The sequence below is a fragment of the Schistocerca piceifrons genome, chromosome 7 (assembly GCF_021461385.2).
Source record: "Schistocerca piceifrons isolate TAMUIC-IGC-003096 chromosome 7, iqSchPice1.1, whole genome shotgun sequence".
Taxonomy (NCBI): domain Eukaryota; kingdom Metazoa; phylum Arthropoda; class Insecta; order Orthoptera; family Acrididae; genus Schistocerca; species Schistocerca piceifrons.
Window position 1 is genome coordinate 387,577,635 of NC_060144.1, and position 24,535 is coordinate 387,602,169.

The 24,535-nt window shown below is 38.9% G+C and overlaps 1 protein-coding gene across 1 annotated transcript in view; it reads left to right on the plus strand.

The window, feature by feature from the left end:
* LOC124805722 (sialin-like) overlaps nucleotides 1–17,658 on the plus strand; it is a 29,231-nt gene extending 11,573 nt beyond the window's left edge. Inside the window, exons 4-6 of the mRNA XM_047266292.1 lie at nucleotides 1,953–2,197; nucleotides 17,277–17,432; nucleotides 17,521–17,658. Of these exons, the coding sequence (XP_047122248.1) occupies nucleotides 1,953–2,197; nucleotides 17,277–17,432; nucleotides 17,521–17,658 (539 nt within the window). The remainder of the gene's footprint in view (nucleotides 1–1,952; nucleotides 2,198–17,276; nucleotides 17,433–17,520) is intronic.
* The last annotated feature ends 6,877 nt before the right edge of the window (nucleotides 17,659–24,535 follow it).

The window sequence follows — 24,535 nt, forward strand, 5'->3', positions numbered from 1 at the left end:
GAAAGGAACTGCCTGTCACTTCATAAAAGGATCGATCCCAGCACTTCCTCTCCATCTTCAGACAGAGAGTTTGGAAAAACAGAGCAAGGTGGCTTCGGAAGAATTGTGAACCATTTCCTCTCAAACATGTATTTTGGTCACTGACCATATGTGCTTTAGTTTAGGTAATTGTCTTTACTTTGGAGTTCTTTGCGAGAAAAGATGGAACTCATAATTTTTAGATGTGAATCAAAGTTACTAAAAAGTGTGTCTACTTAAAATAGCAACTGCTGTGTTTGGGGAATGTGAAACGTTTCGCTCTAGAATTTATAGTACACGAGGAAGGGCTAAGATATTGCTGTTATGAAAACTTTTCCCAGTACGGCACGACAAATAAAAATATTGATTACTATGCAATTCCATGATGGGCGAGGAAAACCTTTAAAGATGGGAAACTTAGCAAAAAGTAGATAAATGAAATTAATGATTACTGTCAAAAGATATAAATTACGTTTTCACGCAATTATCAGGTTACCGCCTATTAATATCAAGCCACTGAAGCGACTGCGGACGTCGTTGTTCGAAGGTAATTGACCGACCAGCCTAACATGATTCTTACGTAAAAAATTTGCGTAAGGAATGAAATATATGATCGGTAACTCGATTTCAGGGGGCTTCTGCTTTATGATATTGAATAAGTAAGGGGAGAAAATGTAATGTGTTTGGTCGTTATACCCACGAATAATTCGTTATCAGTCCTTCCTTTGTGGCTTCTGAAGAGAAACATGGATATATTCATATAAAGTTATGCTTATTATCGTGGGATATGATACTGCAATTATTAAATTCCATTTACACATTTCCAAAATAATTTTATCTAAAGTTACGGTGCAAATAAGCATGTGTGCTTACTCCGAAAAAAAGAGAGAGAGAGAGAGAGAGTAAAAGACGTCACACAATGACGAGAAGACTTAAGAACGGTTTCATTTATATTATTATACAGCAAAAATATACAAAGTTCGTTTCCGTTTGTCCTCTTCAGAGAAAGACTCTGACCAAACGCTTTTACTATGATTTTACTTACGAAACTTCTTTTACATAGAGAAACAAAAACAGGAATTCACTGCGTGTCACAGTATTAATATATTTCTATTGATATATTTTCATCTTACACTTAAGACGGTTATGAAGTTACACAGGGGCGATGCACATGTGTGTTTCATTGGTAGCACATGTAACGCTGTGAGTGGTAGAGTGGAAGGCGATACTCCCCATTCGAAATTCTCCTTAGCACGTTTTTCAACACGATAGCATCATATCACTTACAGCCTTGAATGTGTAGGCCATCTTCGCAGTACAAAAAACTTAGGTCCTATCCCGTCATGGCTGTTGATCAATGTCGCCTAACCTGATGGGTAGAGTCTCTTCACAATTAACTTTAACGTGGCTTGCTGAGCTCATTACTACTTGCCTACTGAGGAATCAATTTTTTATCTGTTTTATCTTTATAGGTACCGTAATTTTGTGATATTCGGTCTCATGTACACTTGTCCGTAACAAGTAGATCATTATTTGGAAAAGAAATGTTCAAATTTGTGCGAGTTCTTAAGGGACCAAACTGCAGAGGTCATCGGTCCCTAGACTTACACTCTATTTAAACTAACTTAAACTAACCTATGCTAAGAACAACTCACACACCCATGCCCGAGGCAGGACTCGAACCTCCGGCGGGAGGGGCCGGATTATTTAAAGCATTTATCTCCTACTTGATGAAATATACTCAACAATTATAATTTTGGGCAAAACAAAGGAACTTACATAAGGGAATGATGGTGCAACTCATCTGTTTTTAAAATTTAATCAGTTTTTCTTAATGGTCTTACCCAAACTGCACTTTTTATGTATAAAAATGTGTTCTTAATAGCATATATAAGATATAATGGGTACCTAATTTCTTTCATTTCATTTTGCAGCGGCATACTTGGGCACCGTAATATCAATGGCATTGTCTGGAACCATTGTGAAGAACCTGGGCTGGTACTCTGTGTTCTACATTTTCGGCGGCGTCGCAATAGCTCTGGTGATACCATGTTTGTACTTTATCTACGATGAGCCTGAGTCGCACCCTAGGATCACAGAGAAAGAAAAGGACTTTCTTTTGACTCACACTGGTAGAGATCTGACAGACAGCAAAGAGAAGAAGGAGCTTGAAAAGGAGGTAAGTAGCCTGACGCCGGAGATTTGAAACTGAGAGCTGCGGCATGCCGTCGCAGGTTGTAAATACACAACATTTCTTAACTGCAATCACATAAGCCGCAATTAACATAATAGACATGCCTGTAATTGCTACTAAAACTAAAAATGTTTACTTCAAGCATCCAAAACTATTTCAAAGACGGGAGGTCTCGTGTAGTATTGTGGCTGGGAGACGTCGAGTGATGGGTTAATGATAAGTTCACATGACGGAAGACCGATGCGCATTTTCAAATCGCCCGTTTATACATCAAAACATTCAACAACCGATCACACGAGCGCGCGAATTTATACGTGCAGATGAACATGCGTTAATGTACGGTTAGAATAGTGTGTGTTCAGTTGACCGTGTGTCCCCGTCGTATCTTCTGTCGTGTGTGTGTTTTTTTGTTTTGCTTTTTTCTGTTAAATTTGTTAATGGATTTTGAACATCACCCATATAATCAGCCCCAGACTCATAGAAAACAAAAATCATATCTTACCTCCATTGCAATTGAACTTAAGTCAATGATCTAAGCAAATTAACATATTCACCACCGGTATATATAATGTAAAAAAATTCTATTTTCTTACGTTGTTGTTTGACTCTCTATTATAAAATCGTATAGGAGCTTATACACTTTTTGTCTTCTGTTGGTAAAAGAATCTTAATGTTTGCTGGTAAAGCATTTACACAGGTCAATCAGATACTTATTAGTTTTGTAGTTTCTTGATCCCTTCTGTACTAGCCGAAGAAAGTGTGATCAACATCTGCCTCACAATCGCATTGGAATTAACAGGATGTGATCATGTTGAGGCGGTAGAGATGATGCCTGAATCTCCCATTATTGAGCTCAAGTCACCCCATGGACACTAATTTATTTTTTCGACATTGCGGAAAGTAAGTGAAACCGAAGGCGAGAAGGTTGACTTCGAGCTACTGATGGATGAATTGGAAGAAATATAGCGTCGTAAATGTCAAAAATATAATTTTGGGACGGCGAGCTTGAGAAGAATTGATATTGTATGAGGAAAAGATTCAAAAAAAATGTAGGCATGAAAAACTTAATGGTTAACAGCTGAGGCGTATACTTTTGTTCACATAATTCAGTCTGCATATTCAAGTCTACCTTAATAAATAGATGGTCAATTTAGCCTGAATCTCAACCACTGATGAAATGAGTCGTCCACTATAGGTAACATTTATATCTTATGAGATATCCTTACAAGAGATCTTGGTGTGTAATTCGTCTCTTATTCCAACATAGTTGTGAACTATTGTAATTACCTTTACAATGTGTTCGGCGTCGTCCACATTGACATCTCATGGTCTACGTAGTATTCTCCACTCAGTACACGCTATACTGAAAATACACTCAGCATACCTATGTGCTAAAGCCAGCCGACAGTTAAATAGTTTTTGTTCATAGGTTAGCTGCTTTTCGCCATAGGGGTTCATTGAATTTTCCATCAGCCCCAATTCTTCAATTACTATCACATAACGAAGTGCCATGTCGTAGTTTTCTCTTAGAGATCTTTGTTTTGGTACATCCTACCATTTTTCATCGAGTTTCTCATATAGGGCGGAACCTCTGAAAATTCCTGAGTCGCTGTCTTTTCCATAAGAGCGAATGTCTACCAAGATAAAGCGACAGTCAGACTCACACGGCGCCAACAGAACTACAGATTAAAAAAAAAGAAATAATTGTACCTGAAGCCTCCATCTAACGAATAGATCGCCATCAACGCTGTCACATACCCTCACTCCATGGGACACTGCAGAGACGTTGAAATTTAATCTAGGAGATTGGCGCAAAGTCTAAACACGCTCTCTTTCCCTCTGCCGACCAGTACTGCGGTGTCCAGCACGAAATGATGAGACCAACGACTAACAGTTAACGCCTGCTAAACGCGTTGTGCCACAGTTGTAGTTACAACTGGAAGTATAGCGCGACGTGCTTGGTATCCCACACCTGGGAGGTCAGCATTTCCGTTTATGTTAGCAGCAGGAACCAGTTCTGGATTAGTAAAATGCGTTATCGCCTGAAGAATGCGACAAAATGGACCGCTGAAATACTGTGTAAAAATGATTGTATCATTCAGCTGCTGACACGACAAGAATATTGTAAGCTGTAGCTTGCCTTCTGCAAGCATGATATAGAGCTTTAAATGCAACAGTACATCAAGGAATTCGGGCAGTGATTGCGGTCTTCTTCCAGAATTCTATTCAAAGCGATGGGACACTTATGTCGCATCAGTATGAGGCTGGGTGCCCGCCTTTTCAATGTAGGCAAATCTGGTCTTTGGCATATTGAGAGGTGTATTAGTATTTTCCTCAGTAAGCCGTCAGAGACTGACCGCAACATTCGTGACACGGCAGTTTTTCTTGAATATATTCTTATTTCGAATATAATAAATTTCCTTGAGACCGAAAAGCATCTGTGCACGAGTCAATACGGTTTTAGAGAGCATCGCTCGTACGAAACTCAGCTTACCAACTATGGATGAAGAGCGACAGGCAGACTCCATATTTCTAGATTTCCGGAAAGAATTTGACACGGTGACCCACTGCAGACTGTCGACGAATATACGACCAAATGGAATAGATTCCCAGATATGTGTGTGGCTCGAAGACTTCTTAAGTAACAGAACCCAGTACGTTGTCCTCGACGGCTAGTACCCACCAGAGACAAAGGTACTGTCATGAGTGTCCTAGGAAAGAGCAATAGGACTGTTGTTATTTTCTGTATACATAAATGATCTTGCGGACAGGGTGCGCAGCAGTTTAGGGATATTTGCTAATGATGCTGTGGTATACAGGAAGTGTCGAAGTTGAGTGAATGTAGGAGGACATAAAGTATCTTAGACAAAATTTCTGCTGTGCTGCGAATCATAAACAGCATTTCAGGTGGGGTTTTCCAACACGTTAACTCTCGTCTTCGTACTGCTGTTGTGACCTAACATGCTCGACAGAGTGTCAACATGTTGCTTCGGCTGTTCGATCACCACATCTGTCTCCAATCGAGCACATATGGGACATCATTGGAAGACGATTCCAGCGTCATTAGCAATCAGTATTAACCGTCCCTGTATTGACCGACCAAGTGCAACAGCCATGGCGCTCCATCCCATAAACTGACATCCGGCACCTGTACAACACAACTCATACCAGTTTGCATGCTTGTATTTAACATTCTGACGGTTACACTGGTTGTTAGTGTATCAGCATTTCACATTTGCAATGACTTATCTCGCGATTACGTTAACCTGTGATCTTGCAATGTTAATCCCTTAAACATGTTGCTCGCGAGACTTAATTATCGAGATTTCATTAGTAATTCCCACTTCATGCAACTGTTTTTTATAGGCACTAACCACCCTCCTTCACCTCTGGTAACGCCAAGTGAACGTCAGGTTGCACCGTAGTTCGGAATCCACATTCACTACGGCTGGAGTAGAGACGGTTTAGATTGGGCCATGACACACAGAAGTCATGGCAAACAGAAACTCTGCTCCTAGCGAGCTTCCTTACCGTAGAAATTTTATTTTATTTAATAAACCAGGTATCATACAAAATACAGGGCAACATTTTATTTGAAGTTGAATGACTGAAAAGTTTGGTGTCGGGCTGGGATTTGACCCTTCTGAGACGATTTAGTTCCATCACCGTTGTTTTCCACAAGATTCCTAACTCCTCAACGTCTCGACGAAACGTTCATACATGAGTTCGACTCCTGGTCCGGCACAAATGTGTACATCCAGTTATTTCAAGCTCTAATATGTGGACAGAAATAACTGAGAAGGTTGAGAGACGAATGTTCTGAAAGTTATTTGCTCTGACTTGATCGTTCGTTCATTCACGAGCATTCAGATGTTTACCTACTTTTTGCTCAAAACTGAATGTGATGCCCTCTGTTATAAAAAGGTTGAACTGAAATTGCTACTGCGAACAGCGTGTCTCGGTACACATATTCACGTAAAAACAAAACTGACTGGCGTTCACTGTACAGGAAATTAAATCGATACCGTGCACGTCCAAAATTTGAAACACTGACATTACATATCTACACTATGAAACAAACACTGTTCACTGACTCATTAAAAATCTAAACTCAATAGAAAAGTTTAAAATCCGCGCAGTGGAAATGTGAGATGAGAAAGGAAAGAACCAACAAAATATGAAAAGAACCTCACCTAAAAAATTACCGCGTAATCGCAGCAACAGCACAGCATAAAGAAATCACGCCAGATAAGATACGCTAAATTAAAACTAAACTACTGGGAGAAAGAGTGAGATGATTTTTCCTACTAAAAAAACAATAGTTCTGACTTGAAATGTGAATATTAATTCGTTCGTTACAATGACTATGGCAGATTTTAAATTTTTATTTCACAAGAACATAAAAATCACAGAAAACCGAAAACTTTACTTACTTTCCAAAGTCTTTCAAGGTAGTGCCTTTAAGATTATGCAAATTGAAATGAATTAAACTGAAATGACCTAAGCTGAGGTGGAGAGGTACGCGCCAGCAATAATTAGTACCTTAAACACATATCGATAATGCAAATCCATTCGCTCTGTTTCGTAAATGGTGCGTCTATAAGTTCTTCCATCAGATTAATAATTCCTAACAATTTTATTCAGCGAAATCCTTCTCCAATATGCACTATACTAGATGTTCGGCCAACTTACCCCATGTCCAACATTTGACTACCCTCTGCACTACACTTGTGCCATAGATTCTCAAGTTCAGAGATTCTACTTTCACTGCCATAAGCGGACTATTCCCCAGATGTCACACGCAACTGCTTCGCTCTCGTAACATGAAATTTCCACTCATTCTGAAACTATTCGCAAATAAATGTCCAGTGCACCTATATATGTCCACCTTTCATAACCCCCCCCATTTGATAAAATACGCTTTTATGTTGTCCTACAATGTGAAAACTACCAAAATTTAACAAGATACACAAATATATAAAATTTTACAAAGCATATAAATTGAAAACATGTACATAAAGTAATTGAACTTGTGGTTTTTCGTTAAAAGTCCGTGCACAGGGTATTGTCAAATTTTGATTAAGGACATAACTGAAACACTTATTCATCACGTAAAAATGTCATTGCAGAATGGAAGTCATTGCAGTCCATATAAATTCCTATCACAAAAACATCTGAACAGTCCATGATTTGCCTCAATCACTATGCAGCACTATATTTGTGTATGAGACTGATATTTCAGTCTCTTGATGTTCACTAGTGAAGTAACATCACCAATATCGCAGTAGAATGACTAGTGAGGGCTGGAGTTCAGCCAAACAACCAGCAAAAACTTATCTTCAAGTGCAACGTCAAACAGTGTTTTGAGTCTGGCCTAGCGTCCAACAGAAACTCCTCTGGGAGTGGAACATTCAACAGTAGTCTGATAGAGCGACCAGCATAAAAAATTGTCTTCTGCCAACCATAACTCATGTTAGCAATGGTGAAGACTCAAGATGAGGAAAGTTACTAGACGTACTTCGCTGACCAACATAATACCTTCCATAACAAATTAACATCTTGTGCAATATAAATTCCCACACTCATTGAAAATTGTCTCTTGCAATACCGACTGAGGTTTTTTGGCTGACAAGTAAACTGTCTCTTGCCTGCTAATGTCACATGTTGGAGATAAAACTAAGTGATGCACAGAAAATCAAAGTGCATATAACGACACAGTGCTTCAGTCATTAATCAGAAAGAAGGTTATACCTAATCTCAGAGAAGTGTTTACTAATTGTTTTATCCCTCGCACTTGCAAAAATATTATGAAGTATGAAAATGATACAAAATCTCTTTACATGACACAGGATTATTTTCCACAAAAAAGAATTTCATAAACATATCTAAGAGATTACATAAAACATGAAATACGCACTTATACAATATGCAGATAATAATGAAAATTCAAATATTCACAATAAACTTTTCATGATAAAGCAAAAGGTATGACACATACATACACGCCCGAAATTTTATGGAACATATTATAAATTGTCGTCTTTATATTTAAACAATGGAAAGCAAAAAATGTGTAGCCTATCATTTGTAATGTATATTTTTTGGTACTAAAATTATCACTGCTTTAAAATTTCAGATATCTGCTTTGGATTCATGATCATATGTTTAGGGAAGGGAAAAGGGAGCTGTCATAGAGTCATGTGTCAACAAGTCATGCTCACCCAAAATAGTCAAACATCGCCATTTGTGCATCAAATATATATTTCATTGTCTATACTTTAAAAATTCCTCAAATTACTTCCACCTTTCAACTTCTTAAATTGCACAGAAACCACTTACAAAATCTATTATTTATCACTCACATTTTCCTAAAATTTCATCTTTCAATCATGTAACTTCCATAGTATTACCACTATACCTCAAACATCGCTCAAATTCAGACCTCAAACTTCAGGATATCCACATTATTAAAACCAGAAATTCAAAACCTTTTTTCATTAGCTGCACACTTTTCAGATCATCACCTCATACAAAACCATATTTTTTAATCAAACCTTATATCTCGCATTATCTCTTCAGATCATTTATTTAACTCTCATTTTCTCCACCATGGTTAACCATCATCTTAACATATACCCCTAGTAGCTTATTGCTAACTCATGAATTTCTATCTTATATATGCATTGACTAAAGTATAGAGATCACACTATAATTAGGTTGCCCAGAGTGGCCGCACACTTAGAGGTGCCATGTCGCGGACTGCATGGCCCCTCCCGCCAGAGGTTCGAGTCCTCCCTCGGGCATGGGTGTTTGTGTTGTTCTTAGCATAAGTTAGTTTAAGTAGTGTGTAAGTCTAGGGACTGATGACCTCAGCAGTTTGGTCCATTAGGCATTCACACACATTTGAACATTTGAGCTAAAATTAGAGTAGCACATCACACTCATTCACACAGCACAGAAAAAAGCAAATCATCTAACTGCAAGCAAAGGGAGCGTCAAGCAAACTATATACAACATGACATCTTAAAGAAAGTTCATCACTAAAGAAACACCCAAAAACACAAAATCAAAGAAAAGTAAGTTTTCATAGTATATTCAACAGTGTATCACATCTTAACAAAACTTGGTTTAACCAGTGAAAAATGTATTGCGTATCAACATAAATCAATCTGCCAGGCAAGTGAAGAAAGATGACATTGAGACATAAAAGATGAAAAAATATATGATTATCTAAACTACTTTACTTAGAATGGTGTACCATCGTACTGCCTATACTAAATAAGTGTTTTATATTAAGTTAAAAGTCTTTGCTGGAAAAGACTGTTAGTAATTATTAACTTGCTCGTTTCTGTGACAGATTACTCTCTCATTTTTCTTGGTTTTTGAGTTAGTCTCCCCTAATGATCTTTCAGAGTGTCAACATTTTTCTTCATGAACTTTCAAGAGGTTTGGTGAACAGAAAAGGATAAAGATTAGTTCAAAATCTAAAGTTTACAAAAGTAATTAAAAAAATTTTGCAAGAAATACTGCTGTCATGCACAAAAAACGTCACTCACAAGAAATGTAGTACTGATGGCCAGTGAAAGCAACTAAGTGGTGAACTGTATTCTATCTAATATTTTACTAACTCATACATCAACTCTTTCAGATGTTCATGCAAAAACTTTCATATAGAGTGTGTAAATCATTTCATATCATTCAAGCATTTCATATGACATCAACACTTATTCACTTCTTAGCTTGCAACCTATTAAATGTTCCATTTTTCCAGCATTATGTGTCAACAGAAAACAGAGTCCCTAACCCATCCCTATTCATCATTACCTCAAATATCATAATGTATATCATACTACTCGTCATATACTTCATCATCCATCATCATCAAAATGTAATACCAACAGCTTCAACACACAAATAACCTCTTACATCATAAAACTTCATTACTCTCCAATATGATACTTATTCTCTGCTTAGTCCTCACAAATCGATAGATAAGAAAAACTACATAGTTAGCTGCTTACTAAGAAAATCACTTGTACTACTACTACCATTCGTCACTCAAAACCAAGGAACTGGACTAATGTTTATCGTTGTTCCTGTACATACTTCATGGAATTGTATACGACACTCTCAATATACTTGTTTGTCACATACAAATGTAGTAGAAAACAAAATTTCATTGAATATCTAATGAGCTACATAAAATTACACACATCTCACTGTCTACAATATCATGTATTGACAACATAATATTTAGTAACCAAATTGGTTTATGTGTGATACATGGTGCATTCAATTGGATTTCCTTGTTCACAGTGTTTCAACTTTTATTGGATTCTCATGCACTATTGTTTTAATTCTGTACGCTCCTTTTCAGAAAAGGAAGAATTTTTGAGTAGGAGACTTACCTTTACTTCATACTGGATGAGATTTGCACAACTTGTTAATCTCTTTCATTATACATTGTGATGGGGTTGAAAGTTGAGAATATAATGAAATAAATATTGGCTGGATCTGTATCTCTTTAACATATGCAGTCCAATTGCATCAAAACTGACGATTTTCATCTGATATGACCTTGTCAACATGTTGTATGGGGTGTAAAAAGTTCTTAATGAATGCTTTGGACGCTGTTTTAGCTGTAGCCTTACGCAAAGGGGTCAGTGATATAAATTTAGATGTCTAGATGTCAACTCCACTGCAATGAAAACATAAGAAAAATAATTTCTGGATCTGTGGTCCTAATAAATCTACAGTTGCTAATTTTTTTAGCTTTTAGCTTGGAAACAGTGGGGCACAATGTGAGATGGTGGGAGGTTTGGCTTTTTGACAGATGTTACACTTCATAAGTACTTTTCGTATTCTTTTCTCCATGCTGCTAAAATAGCATATGGTTTGTAATTTGAGGAAACATTGCCATTGTTCGAAATGCACATAGCTTAAATGCCTGTACCATATCAACTTATTGAAAAATTCCTCTGGAACACACACCACCCAAATTATTCCATTTACAGTGCTATGTTTAAAGAAGATACCATTTCTGACAAAATTGTCTGACAGCTGTATTTCTCTTGGGGGATTTCTCCTAATGTGATCTTCATTTTGTTCTTATGCTATGTTGAGTACTGCATTTGAGATAAAGTTTTCGAAAGCTACTTTTTGTATATAAAGCAAGGTTAAATTTATGTCCTGTAAAGTATCTGTGTTGTTATCAGATAAACCAGCTGGGGTACAAGGTAAAGCTTCAGAAATGATGCTGTCTTTTCCAAGAATGTAGCAGACAGTGTAATTAAGTTCCTCCAAAGTCAGTGTCCTACGACGTAATCTTTCATTGTTGAACTGGCAGGTCATTAAAAACTGTTAGGATTTGTGGTCTGAATAAACTTTTGTATGCTTGATGAGTACACAGTATCTTAATTTCGTAAATGACCAGACAATGGCTAAGGCCTCTAATTCTGTGACTGCATAATTTCTTTCTGATTTACTTAACACACTACTGGTAAGCACAATAGTCTTTTGGAAAATGATACCATTCTCAATGTGCTCTTGGAAAAGATGAACTCTGAGTCCTATTTTGAAAGAATCTGTAGATAAGCAGAAATCTATTGAGATCAGGATGAGCTAAAATAGGTGCAGTGAGCAATGCCTCTTTTAGTGTACCATGCTCTAATTGTGCTTGATCATTCCAGTGTCAAATGGTGCTTTTGCCTGCCAAAGACCTTAATGTTGGTGTAGTCAATATTTTGAATTTAAAATATCAATGGTAAAAATTTACTGCTCCTAAAAAGCTTCTGACTTTGTCATTTACTAGTAGTTGGTGGGATTGCTCTGATATGTTCTGGTGAAATGATATGGCCTAAAAATTTTATACTAATCTTACCGAAATTTAATTTTTCTAAGTTTACTGTCAAACCTGAATCTTCAAAAATGTCCAAATTTTTTTTAAGATTTTGTTGTGTGTTGACCAAGTTTGGTCTACTATCAAAATATCAACATTGGTGTTGATATATCTCTTTAAATGGTGTGGAAGAATAATATTTATTCCATCAATAATTGATGCTGATGAGACGTTTAAACTAAAGGGCAGTTTACAGAACTCGGGACACATTCCAAAGCACAAAAATGCTGTGTACTTCTTGCTGTTAGGATGTAACTCTATTTGCCAAAAACCTGAGTGTAAATCTATAGATGACAGTACATGTACGCCATAGAAATTTTGTAACAATTTTTCAAGTATCTGAGGTCTGTCTGTTTCTGGAAGAATTACGATCAATCTGATGAGAGTCCAAGACCAACGTAATTGAACCATCTCTCTTTCATTGAAATGCAATGGACTGTTGTAGGAGGTGACAGCTGACTCAATAACACCGTTTTCTAACACTGACTGTATCTCAGCCTTCACCGTATCTCGGTAAAGAACCAGTATTACATAAGGTCTTATACAGAATTTTTTGTGCTCTCTAACTGGAAACTGGTACTGAAATCCCTTGATGGTGCCAGGTCTCGTAGTAAACACTGCCACATGTTCTTGTAAAATTTTGCTTAGTTCTTTTCTATCATGTTCATCAAAATTCTCTACCTCCTCGATCTTTCGCTGGATTAGTGTACTTAAATTGATTACCTGTCATAGATGTCGTAGTTTCTACAATAATAAGCCGTATTACTGTCAACAGAATGGAGTGAGCATCGAGAAGAATCATTATGTAGGAAACATAGGCAGTTGATCTTTTCTTCTTGTGAGCTTAACCAGTCTTCAAATTTTAAAACGATATGATGGTTCAAAATTGTTTGATTAATTTTTGCATCATTAAAGTTCATTGCTGGTTTGTATTAATTGAAGAAATCGACACCTAAAATTATTTGAGTAGAGACCAACGGCACAATGAGAAATTCATAGCAAAACTTTGTCCCTGACAAGTAAATTCCAAAAAGGTCACTGTCTAACATCAACGGTTTGTCACGCAAAGTACTGTTTTTGAACAGTTATTATATGTTGACTTGCTGATAACTGAATTGCCCCATATGAGTCCAAAACTGCGGTAAAATTAGTATAAGCAATGCAAATGTTGAGTACAGGGCGCACAGTTTGTTTTGGTCCAACTTTGTTCTCCTTCAGCAGAATGTCCCTAATTTCTTCGAATAGCATGAAGTTAATAGTTATGGCAGGAGAGTGTTGTGTTTGCTGCCTTTTTCTTTCAGCTGCTTAGACCTGAAGTTACTGTTTATTCTTTTTATCCTGTCGCTGACCGTCGTTGTGTGTCAGTGATCTAACTTCGACTATCTCTACATGCCATTGTGGTGACAGTCTACCAGAGTTCTGCCATATAGACTTGTTTTGCTGACTGTTATTCTGATATTATTGTGCTTGTTATTATATTTATGACTGTTTCCAAAACGATGTTTATTTTCAAAATAAGAATTCGAATCGAGGCTTCTGAAATTGTACCTGTCTTTATAGTTATTTTGGTGCCATACTTGTGTTTCGTAAGGATAGTGTCTACGATCGCGTTTGTGATTGTTTATGAAATCTATTATATTATCTACGTTGTTCCTATTGTCATGTCGTGAGTATGAGCATTCGTATTATCAAACTTATGATAAACAGAAAATTTTCTGTTGGAGCATAATCACTGTCTAGTTTCAGTTCTTTCAAAAGGGTCAAAAATTCTTCTAAATCGTCCTTACACCTGCTTGCCAACATTATTTGACACCGAGCGAGGTGGTGCAATGGTTAGACACTGGACTCGCATTCGGGAGGACGACGGTTCAATCCCGCGTCCGGTCATCCTGATTTAGGTTTTCCGTGGTTTCCCTAAATCGCTCCAGGCAAATGCCGGGATGGTTCCTTTCAAAGGGCACGGCTGACTTCCTTTCCCGTCCTTCCCTAATCCGATGAGACCGATGACCTCGCTGCCTGGTCTCCTTCCTCAAAACAACCCATTATTTGACGTAAATGGGTAGGTTATTTCGTGAGATAAATTCTAAATAACTAAGGTGGGTTGAGCGCATGGTATAGATATTAGTTCCGCCGTATCATTTCTCGAAATACTGTGCGGGACTTGAGAATTCCGATTGTTCAAAGTTACGAAACATGATCGTACTGTGCTTGATTCTATCCTGCTTTGATGTAGAGTTATATGCAGTTAAAATGTTTGGTAAAAGTCCTCTTCTGACTGACAATCTCTTATAATCGATCACATTCAGGTTGCTGGTTCATTTTCTAGGTATTCACACTTGAATTCTAGCTTGTGTTTAAGGGGCAATTTGGTGGTAACGCATAGATAATTTTATCAAACCACTCCATAGGATGAATTTCGCTCGTGAAATTTCAGACAACTTTGAATGTGCGTACAGTGAGGACGAGTTTATAATCAAATGTGTCTTAGCGCCTTGGCGCAACGTTTTCTCCGGTGCACCAAGCGCTTTGTTCACTGTCATGCCTTGACGTGTGAAACTGTTCACGTTGGTAATCTCACAAACGCCGTAAGTTACTATTGTCTTCTAGGTTTTCACTGTGTTGACTTGTTTTACTACGTTTAAACTCTTTTCAGTTCAATTTTTCTTCAGTACACAAAAGTTGTGACTGTACGGTTGAAATGTCATCCTTTTGTTGTTTATTAATTTTTATCTGATTTTCCTTGAAATGTTTCAAACATTATTATTCGGCTGTGTCCGCGAAGCGCACAGGCACAGTATCTTCGGAACCTCGTTCGTTGTTGGCAAACAAATTTTTCATTTTTGTGTATAGTTCATCTATTTGTTTGGAGATGTTACTTATCTTTTATTTCTGTACTTCTGATCGTAAGTGTAATGTTTCGAATTTTTTGTTAATTTCTTTGACGTTATCTTGTAATAATGCGGTCTGCTCTTTTATCTCGGTAACTATTTCGTTGGGGACGACCTCACTAATTTTCGCCATTGTATCTGCGCGATCGGTTTTTCGTGTGTCTTTAATTTGCTCAATTCGGTTACTAAAACTTGTAATCGGTTATCAATACCGCCAAACACTGGTTGAAAATCTCTCCTCATTTCTTCTCTTGAATCTTTTCTTGTGTCTGTTTAAAGTGCCCATCAGTTTGTTCTTGTGACTGTTTACGGTCTTCCCTCAACTGTTCAAACTGTGAATTATTTTGTCTTACATCTCTCTGACGTGCTCGCCTGTTCGTTCTTGTAGCAGTTGCGACAGTTTAAGCTGTTCAAGCAGTTTTTGAAACATCGATGTTACGTTTTAATCTGAATTCATTGTTGTTCGACATAGTGACAGAGTCCGATCTACCGGAAACAAACGATGCAAAACCTGAATCTGTGTTATTCGACTGCATATCCGTATCTGTGTTATTTTGCGGTCCGATTTGCTTATTATGAATTGGCGACTTATCACTTGCCGATTCTTGTTCAGTATTACTCGTTTCGGAATTTTGTTCTATTTCTGATGTAGGCACGTTTCCCTGCGCTTGCGTAATTACATTACGTTATGTGTCGCTTACTGTATTGCTGCTAAACGGTAACTGGTCATTATTTTATTAGTTAAATGAAATGCTTTTGTTGTGCTGCGTCAGATTCTATTTCTGTTCGTCACCGCGCTACACGCGTCTGGTATTCATTGCTGTAACAAAGTGAAATTGACAACCTTTACCAAAAATGCCAAAACTGTAATATGGTTTATCGCTCAGAATAAATTTTTGAAAAATCCAGTAACTGAAAATTTGACGTAACCGTTGCCTATCAGCAAAATCCACATGTAGTGAATATTTATTATACGTAATGAATATTGGTAACACGTCAAGAACATGAAAACAAATAAATTTCGCATGTAAGAATTACACAAAAACTAACTGTAAGGAAAGGAACATGAAATTATTAGTATATAAAACATGCGCTGTGCTGTGTGCTGTACTAAACAAAAAAAAAAAAAAAACAAAAAAAAATCTTTTCAAACGTGCCAGCGGACAGTCCGAAGCAGCTGTAGACAAGTGAAACTTATTTCCTGCGACTTGATCGTTCATTCGTTCATGAGCATTAAAATGTTTGCCTGCTTTTTACTCAATACTGAATGTACTTTCTGTTCTCTGTTATAAAATAACTATTGCTAACAGCGTGTCTCAGTACACACATTATATAAGACAAAACTAACTGGCGGTTACTGTGCAGGAAATTAATTCAAAACTGTTACTCAATAACCACTACCAAAATCAAACTGTGCATTGTCCAAAAAAATTGAAACACTGAAATTATTTAGCAACACTGTGAAATGTACACTGGTGTCTGGTACTTTAAAAATCTGAATTAAAAAGGAAATGCTTAGAATTTGTGCAGTGGAAACGTGAGACGAGGAAGAACTAACGAGATATGAAAAGAATCTCACCTGAAAAAGTACCAAGTAATCAGTAGTAACAGCACAGCTTGAAAGAATCGCGTCAGCTAAATTACGCTACTAGGAGAAAGATCTGGATGATTTTCTCATATTAAAAAAAACTTCTTGCTTGAAATGAAAATGATAATCCGTTCATTATAACGACAATGCAGGATTTTAAACTCTGATTTCACAAGAAAATAAACCTCACAGAAAACCGTAAATTTTACTTTCTTTACAAAAGTTTTTATGGGTATTCAAACTGAAATGACTTACACTGACCTTAAAAACATATCCATAATGCAAATCCATTCTCTGTGTTCCATAAATGCTGCGCCTGTATGTCATTCCATTAGATTAATAATTCGTAACAATTTTTTTCAGCAAAATAGTTCTGCCAGCTTACTCCGTGTCCAACACTCGACGACCCTCCGCTCTACAACTGGGCCTAAGATACACGATTTCAGAGAAAATACTGTCGCTGACGTAAATCGACCATTCCACAGATGTCACACGCGACTGATTAGCTCTCGTAATATGAAATATCCACTCATTCGGAAACTATCCGCAAACAAATGTCGAGTCCGCCTGTATATGTCCACTATCAGTTCTTTCTACAAGAAAAGTTTTAGGAGTTTAGGAGTTCGTAGTCTAGCGAACGAACACTGTAATCTTTGGGGATAAAAACTGTAAGTGTTCTTAATTCAACAGGATGAACTCATTCGGAACCCGTGGCCTCTCATCCTGACTTGTCCTGCTATGTGGGCGCACAATATAATTTCAATTGGAGGGGCGTGGGTCAACTACACACTGCTGTCTGAGTTGCCAACCTACATGGAAAATATACTTCACTACGACATCGACGAGGTGAGTATCTCTATACCTCAGCTGGGAAACAGACACACTGTCAATGTCGGGGACGAGTATACATCACATTTGTCCACCTTTGTTTCAGGCTGGCCTCATCTCAGCTCTGCCTTATCTATTTGGTTGGATGAGCTGCAGTATTTACAGCTTCCTGACAGAGAAATTAACACAGAGAGGCGTACATATTATGACTATCTTCAGAATATGGGACGCAGTATGTAAGTAGACCTCCTAGCGAAACAAGGTGTTTCGGAAATTGTATCACAGACTTCTGGGAATTGTAGAGGGGGCTTAGTAGATAAATTTTGAACAAGGAACGAATGTCCGCCCAATAGCGCCTTACTAATAGCTCTAAAATAGTAGATCATCAATACTGAGTAAAAATTTCTCGGTTTACTTGCCATGTCAAATTCGGATAAAATTCCCGAGACTCCGATCATTGCCTCCTTATCGTCGTTCAGTGCTAAGTCTGACTGTCGTAAATATAGGCGAGGCTCCCACATTCTGTACAGAGGACGGCGTGTGACTGGCTGTATTACGTCATGATGGCATTACGGGAATGACGCGTACTGAAGTGGGTCCCTCCACGTCCATAGATTATACAGGGTGTTCGGAAATTCCCTTTATAAAGTACTAGGACTTGTAGCGTTGAGTGAGTACATAATATTCTGAATAGGAACCCATGCCCGGAAACGTACCGTTTCCGTTGTAGAGAACGGTTTCAGTTCAGCTGTGTAAACATGTTCACGTCAGCTGAGGGAGAGAGAAAAGTCTGGAGAGTCGATTCTCCTGGTATGTAATAGGGTAGACAGAATGACGTATGCCTTTCTGGGAGACCTATTCAGTGCATGTGCGTCTCCCATACAGTAAGCATCGTTTGGTGCGCGTTCTTGGAATAGAGAACCAGCTAGTGGGTTGTATTACCCAACGTTTCCCACAACGTAGCACGCCATAGCACAATGTTTGTTGCCAAAGTTACGCAACAGCTCCGAGAAACAGCTACTCTCACCCAGAAGAGGCAAGACTCTGGTGCTCCACTGCAATGCTGCAGACCCGAGTTTGAAGAAGATGTACTGCATCGCGTTGAAGACAACCCGTCAACGGATACTCGCACAATTGCGCGTGCAATAGGTATTAATGACAGTACAGTTTGAGGCGTTCTCCGTGAGCAACATTTACATTCGTACCATTTACAAAGCGTACGCGCTATGGGCCAGTCGCTTTTCCATAATACTTTGCCTACTGCACGTGGTTCCCCAACGCTACCTTGACACACCCCTATTTTCATGTTGAATTCCGTTCATAGATGAATGTAACATCAATAGGGACTGTGTTCTGAATTCTCGAAATAACCATGTCTCGGCAGACGAAAACCCTCGTGCCACGCATGTTCAGGGATTTCAGTACAGATTTGGTATTAACATGCGGGCAGATATTATGGACAGTCTTGTGATTGGGCTTGAGCTGTCTGGAAAACGTGCTGCCTGGACAACAGCTGACCACACCTCGTATCGAGCCATGTCAGGAAAGCACGGCTAACATTCAACCATGCATTGTTGTTGTGGTCTTCAGTCCTGAGACTGGTTTGATGCAGCTCTCCATGCCACTCTATCCTGTGCAAGCTTTTTCATCTCCCAGTACCTACTGCAACCTACATCCTTCTGAATCTGCTTAGTGTATTCATCTCTTGGTCTCCCTCTACGATTTTTACCCTCCACGCTGCCCTCCAATACTAAATTGGTGATCCCTTGATGCCTCAGAACATGTCCTACCAACCGATCCCTTCTTCTGGTCAAGTTGTGCCACAAACTTCTCTTCTCCCCAATCCTATTCAATACTTCCTCATTAGTTATGTGATCTACCCATCTAATCTTCAGCATTCTTCTGTAGCACCACATTTCGAAAGCTTCTATTCTCTTCTTGTCCAAACTATTTATCGTCATGGTTCACTTCCATACATGGCTACACTCAATACGAATACTTTCAGAAATGACTTCCTGACACTTAAATCAATACTGGATGTTAACAAATTTCTCTTCTTCAGAAACGCTTTCCTTGCCATTGCCAGCCTTCATTTTATATCCTCTCTACTTCGACCATCATCAGTTATTTTGCTCCCCAAATAGCAAAACTCCTTTACTACTTTAAGTGCCTCATTTCCTAATCTAATTCCCTCAGCATCACCCGACTTAATTAGACTACATTCCATTATCCTAGTTTTGCTTTTGTTGATGTTCATCTTATATGCTCCTTTCAAGACACTGTCCATTCCATTCAACTGCTCTTCCAAGTCCTTTGCTGTCTCTGACAGAATTACAATGTCATCGGCGAACCTCAAAGTTTTTATTTCTTCTCCATGAATTTTAATACCTACCCCGAATTCTTCTTTTGTTTCCTTTACTGCTTGCTCAATATACAGATTGAACAACATCAGGGAGAGGCTACAACCCTGTCTTACTCCCTTCCCAACCACTGCTTCCCTTTCATGTCCCTCGACTCTTATAACTGCCATCTGGTTTCTGTACAAACTGTAAATAGCCTTTCGCTCCCCGTATTTTACCCCTGCCACCTTCAGAATTTGAAAGAGAGTATTCCAGTCAACATTGTCAAAAGCTTTCTCTAAGTCTACAAATGCTAGAAACGTAGGGTTGCCTTTCCTTAATCTTTCTTCTAAGATAAGTCGTAAGGTCAGTATTGCCTCACGTGTTCCAGTGTTTCTACGGAATCCAAACTGATCTTCCCCGAGGTTGGCTTCTACTAGTTTTTCCATTCGTCTGTAAAGAATTCGTGTTAGTATTTTGCAGCTGTGACTTATTAAGCTGATAGTTCGGTAATTTTCACATCTGTCAACACCTGCTTTCTTTGGGATTGGAATTATTATATTCTTCTTGAAGTCTGAGGGTATTTCGCCTGTTTCATACATCTTGCTCACCAGATGGTAGAGTTTTGTCAGGACTGGCTCTCCCACGGCCGTCAGTAGTTCCAATGGAATATTGTCTACTCCGGGGGCCTTGTTTCGACTCAGGTCTTTCAGTGCTCTGTCAAACTCTTCACGCAGTATTATATCTCCCATTTCATCTTCATCTACATCCTCTTCCATTTCCATAATATTGTCCTCAAGTACATCGCCCTTGTATAGACCATCTAAATACTCCTTCCACCTTTCTGCTTTCCCTTCTTTGCTTAGAACTGGGTTTCCATCTGAGCTCTTAATATTCATACAAGTCGTTCTCTTATCTCCAAAGGTCTCTTTAATTTTCCTGTAGGCAGTATCTATCTTACCCCTAGTGAGATAGGCCTCTACATCCTTACATTTGTCCTCTAGCCATCCCTGCTTAGCCATTTTGCACTTCCTGTCGATCTCATTTTTGAGATGTTTGTATTCCTTTTTGCCTGTTTCACTTACTGCATTTTTATATTTTCTCCTTTCATCAATTAAATTCAATATTTCTTCTGTTACCCAAGGATTTCTACTAGCCCTCGTCTTTTTACCTACTTGATCCTCTGCTGCCTTCACTACTTCATCCCTCAAAGCTACCCATTGTTCTTCTACTGTATTTATTTCCCCCATTCCTGTCAATTGCTCCCTTATGCTCTCCCTGAATCTCTGTACAACCTCTGGTTCTTTTAGTTTATCCAGGTCCCATCTCCTTAAATTCCCACCTTTTTGCAGTTTCTTCAGTTTTAATCTACAGGTCATAACCAATAGATTGTGGTCAGAGTCCACATCTGCCTCTGGAAATGTCTTACAATTTAAAACCTGGTTCCTAAATCTCTGTCTTACCATTATATAATCTATCTGATACCTTTTAGTATCTCCAGGGTTCTTCCATGTATACAACCTTCTTTTATGATTCTTAAACCAAGTGTTAGTTATGATTATGTTGTGCTCTGTGCAAAATTCTACCAGGCGGCTTCCTCTTTCATTTCTGTCCCCCAATCCATATTCACCTACTATGTTTCCTTCTCTCCCTTTTCCTACACTCGAATTCCAGTCACCCATGACTATTAAATTTTCGTCTCCCTTCACAATCTGAATAATTTCTTTTATTTCATCATACATTTCTTCAATTTCTTCGTCATCTGCAGAGCTAGTTGGCATATAAACTTGTACTACTGTAGTAGGTGTGGGCTTCGTATCTATCTTGGCCACAATAATGCGTTCACTATGCTGTTTGTAGTAGCTTACCTGCATTCCTATTTTCCTATTCATTATTAAACCTACTCCTGCATTACCCCTATTTGATTTTGTGTTTATAACCCTGTAGTCACCTGACCAGAAGTCTTGCCATGCATTATCTTCTTGGAAATAACGTCACGGAGGCGTCGAAGATAGAGCGGAGCCACTGGCCTTAACATGGCAGATGTTTAATGGCTGCTGTCGAAAATAGCGGCTATGTGAACCACAGGTGATCGTCCGGTGTACCCTACCGTACGCGACACCATCAAGCCAGGTGTTGGACCCTTATAACGATGATGAATGCAATAATTGAGTCTCCTTGGAGCTTGCACACATCGATACGACCACATTAAGAAGCTTGTTTCTTGAATCAAGGGCCTTGACGATACTGCATGGCCTTACGATCAGTCTATCTGTCCTTCTGGGCAGCAGTCGTTTGGTGGCCGAGGGGGGGGGGGGGGGAAGAGGGGTGGTTTGCTGAGATACACCTAACATTTATATGTAACTGTTGAATGAGAAATCCGCTACGTAGTTTTTTCTGGCGTTACTCCCGCCTACGTCATGCGGTTTCGATGAAACGTGAATTTGCGTATCCAAGTGTGTAGTATGGGAGAGTGCTGTACCGCGAAACGCGTTTTAGAATTTCACCTGTAATAGAAGTTTAAGAGACTTGCTTTCTGGCATTTATTTTATGCAGGCTTTTTAAGAAATTACAAGAATTGCTACAGAAGATTAAGGTCTTTTGAATTGTAGAAACTTACTCCAAGGACTTTGAACAAACATTTGTTTGAAATTTAAAAGCGTTGCAATCAAGAAGAACTTCTCAATAATGTATCTAACCATCTATGTTGTTGTGTCGGTAGCTGGGCCGACACCGTGAAGTTGATGGCTGAAAATGAATGCTAGACTAACGCTGTAGCCGATAGGGCACGCAAGGCTAAAGCAGACGGGCGTGAAGTCTGGAACATGAGAACTTATAAATGAATAAGAAGAAAAGTATGTAGATGCTTATTACTTATCTTTTTAATAGTCCTTGGAATACATCTCTCTTGAATACTCGTAAGCTATAGGCAGTGATACAAATGGCGCCTTGCTAGTTAGTAGCCATTAACTTAGCTGATGGCTGTTCTGTCTCTCGGCTAATGAGAGAAAGGCTTCGTACAACTGGGCGGTAGCTAGGTTCTCGTACAACTGGGCGATAGCTAGGTTCGCGTACAACTGGGCGGTAGCTTGGTTCTCGTACAACTGGGGCGAGTGCTCTCTCGTATCACGAGACCTGCCTTGGTGGTGGCGCTAGGTCTGCGATTACACAGTGGCGACACGCGGGTCCGACATGTACTAAATGGACCGCGGCCGATTTAAGCTACCACCTAGCAAGTGTGGTGTCTGGCAGTGACACCACATTCCTCCCCCGCAAATCGGCGAACGGTCGTGAGATAAGGCTTCCGCCCGCCGTGGGGAGGACCACATGTTGACGTATGCGATGAGGTGGGGCTGAAATGGAAGAGGCATTGCGCACATATTTATGATAATAGTTAATTTTACCCAACACACTCTGTAGCTGTTTCACATTTTGAGGGGAAGGCAATTCTTGTATGGCACGGAGGTGCTCTGGACTCGGATGTATGCCTTGGGCATTAATGACATGTCCCAGGTATGGTAAGTCACGAGCAAAAAACACACATTTGTCCTTCCTCAAGCGAAGACCATTTTGCCGCAAGACCTGAAATAATGTTCGTAAATTCGCAAGATGATCTTCTTCTGTCTGTCCGGAGATCACTATATCGTCCAGATAGTTAGCTGAACATTTGCGGAACGCAACGGAGGTTTGCCCAGTTGTTTGTTGCAAGAAGGCTGCACTGTCCTAACACAGGAATTTTCTGTCCGGAATATGTAGTTAGCTATAGGCAGTGATACAAATGGCGCCTTGCTAGTTAGTAGCCATTAACTTAGCTGATGGCTGTTCTGTCTCTCGGCTAATGAGAGAAAGGCTTCGTACAACTGGGCGGTAGCTAGGTTCTCGTACAACTGGGCGATAGCTAGGTTCGCGTACAACTGGGCGGTAGCTTGGTTCTCGTACAACTGGGGCGAGTGCTCTCTCGTATCACGAGACCTGCCTTGGTGGTGGCGCTAGGTCTGCGATTACACAGTGGCGACACGCGGGTCCGACATGTACTAAATGGACCGCGGCCGATTTAAGCTACCACCTAGCAAGTGTGGTGTCTGGCAGTGACACCACATATGTAATTCATTACTACTCTTCTACGAACCAATAACCGAAAGTTAAGTCAAATTAAGCAGTAGTGCTATCAAAACCCAGTTCCCTGTTAAATATGTTCTGATACTTAAGCTACTAGACACAAATTTTCATTGTCAAGACAGGCAAAGTTGTTAAGACATTAAAGAAACTCAGTCCATTTACAACTCTCACATGTTCTATGGCGAAACACCTATTTTAAGACACACGATAGTGGACGAGCGACGAGGTGTTGCTTAACTGCCCACACGTTGATAAGTATTTCTAAACATTTACAGCATTTTACACAGCACAAAATTTTGTACCCAAGGATTTAACAGTTTATTCGAAATAACTTTAATATATTACACAGCAATTAAATGCATAGAACGTGAAATATTTACAAGTGCTGCGCAAAACACGACTTCAAGTCTAACAACTAAAACTGTTGCAAATGGTGGAAACTACTTCTGTCAGGCAGATTAAACCTGTGTGCCGGGCAGAGACTCGAACTCGGGACCTTTGCCTTTCGCGGGTAAGTGCTCTACCAACTTTTTTTTTTTTTTTTTTTTTTTTACTAAAAGTACATATATATTCACTATGCAAGAGTTCTTCAAGGTACCATTTAAAAATATACAAATGACTGTTAGTTAAACAAAAAAATATTAAAAAGAAAAACATTAAATA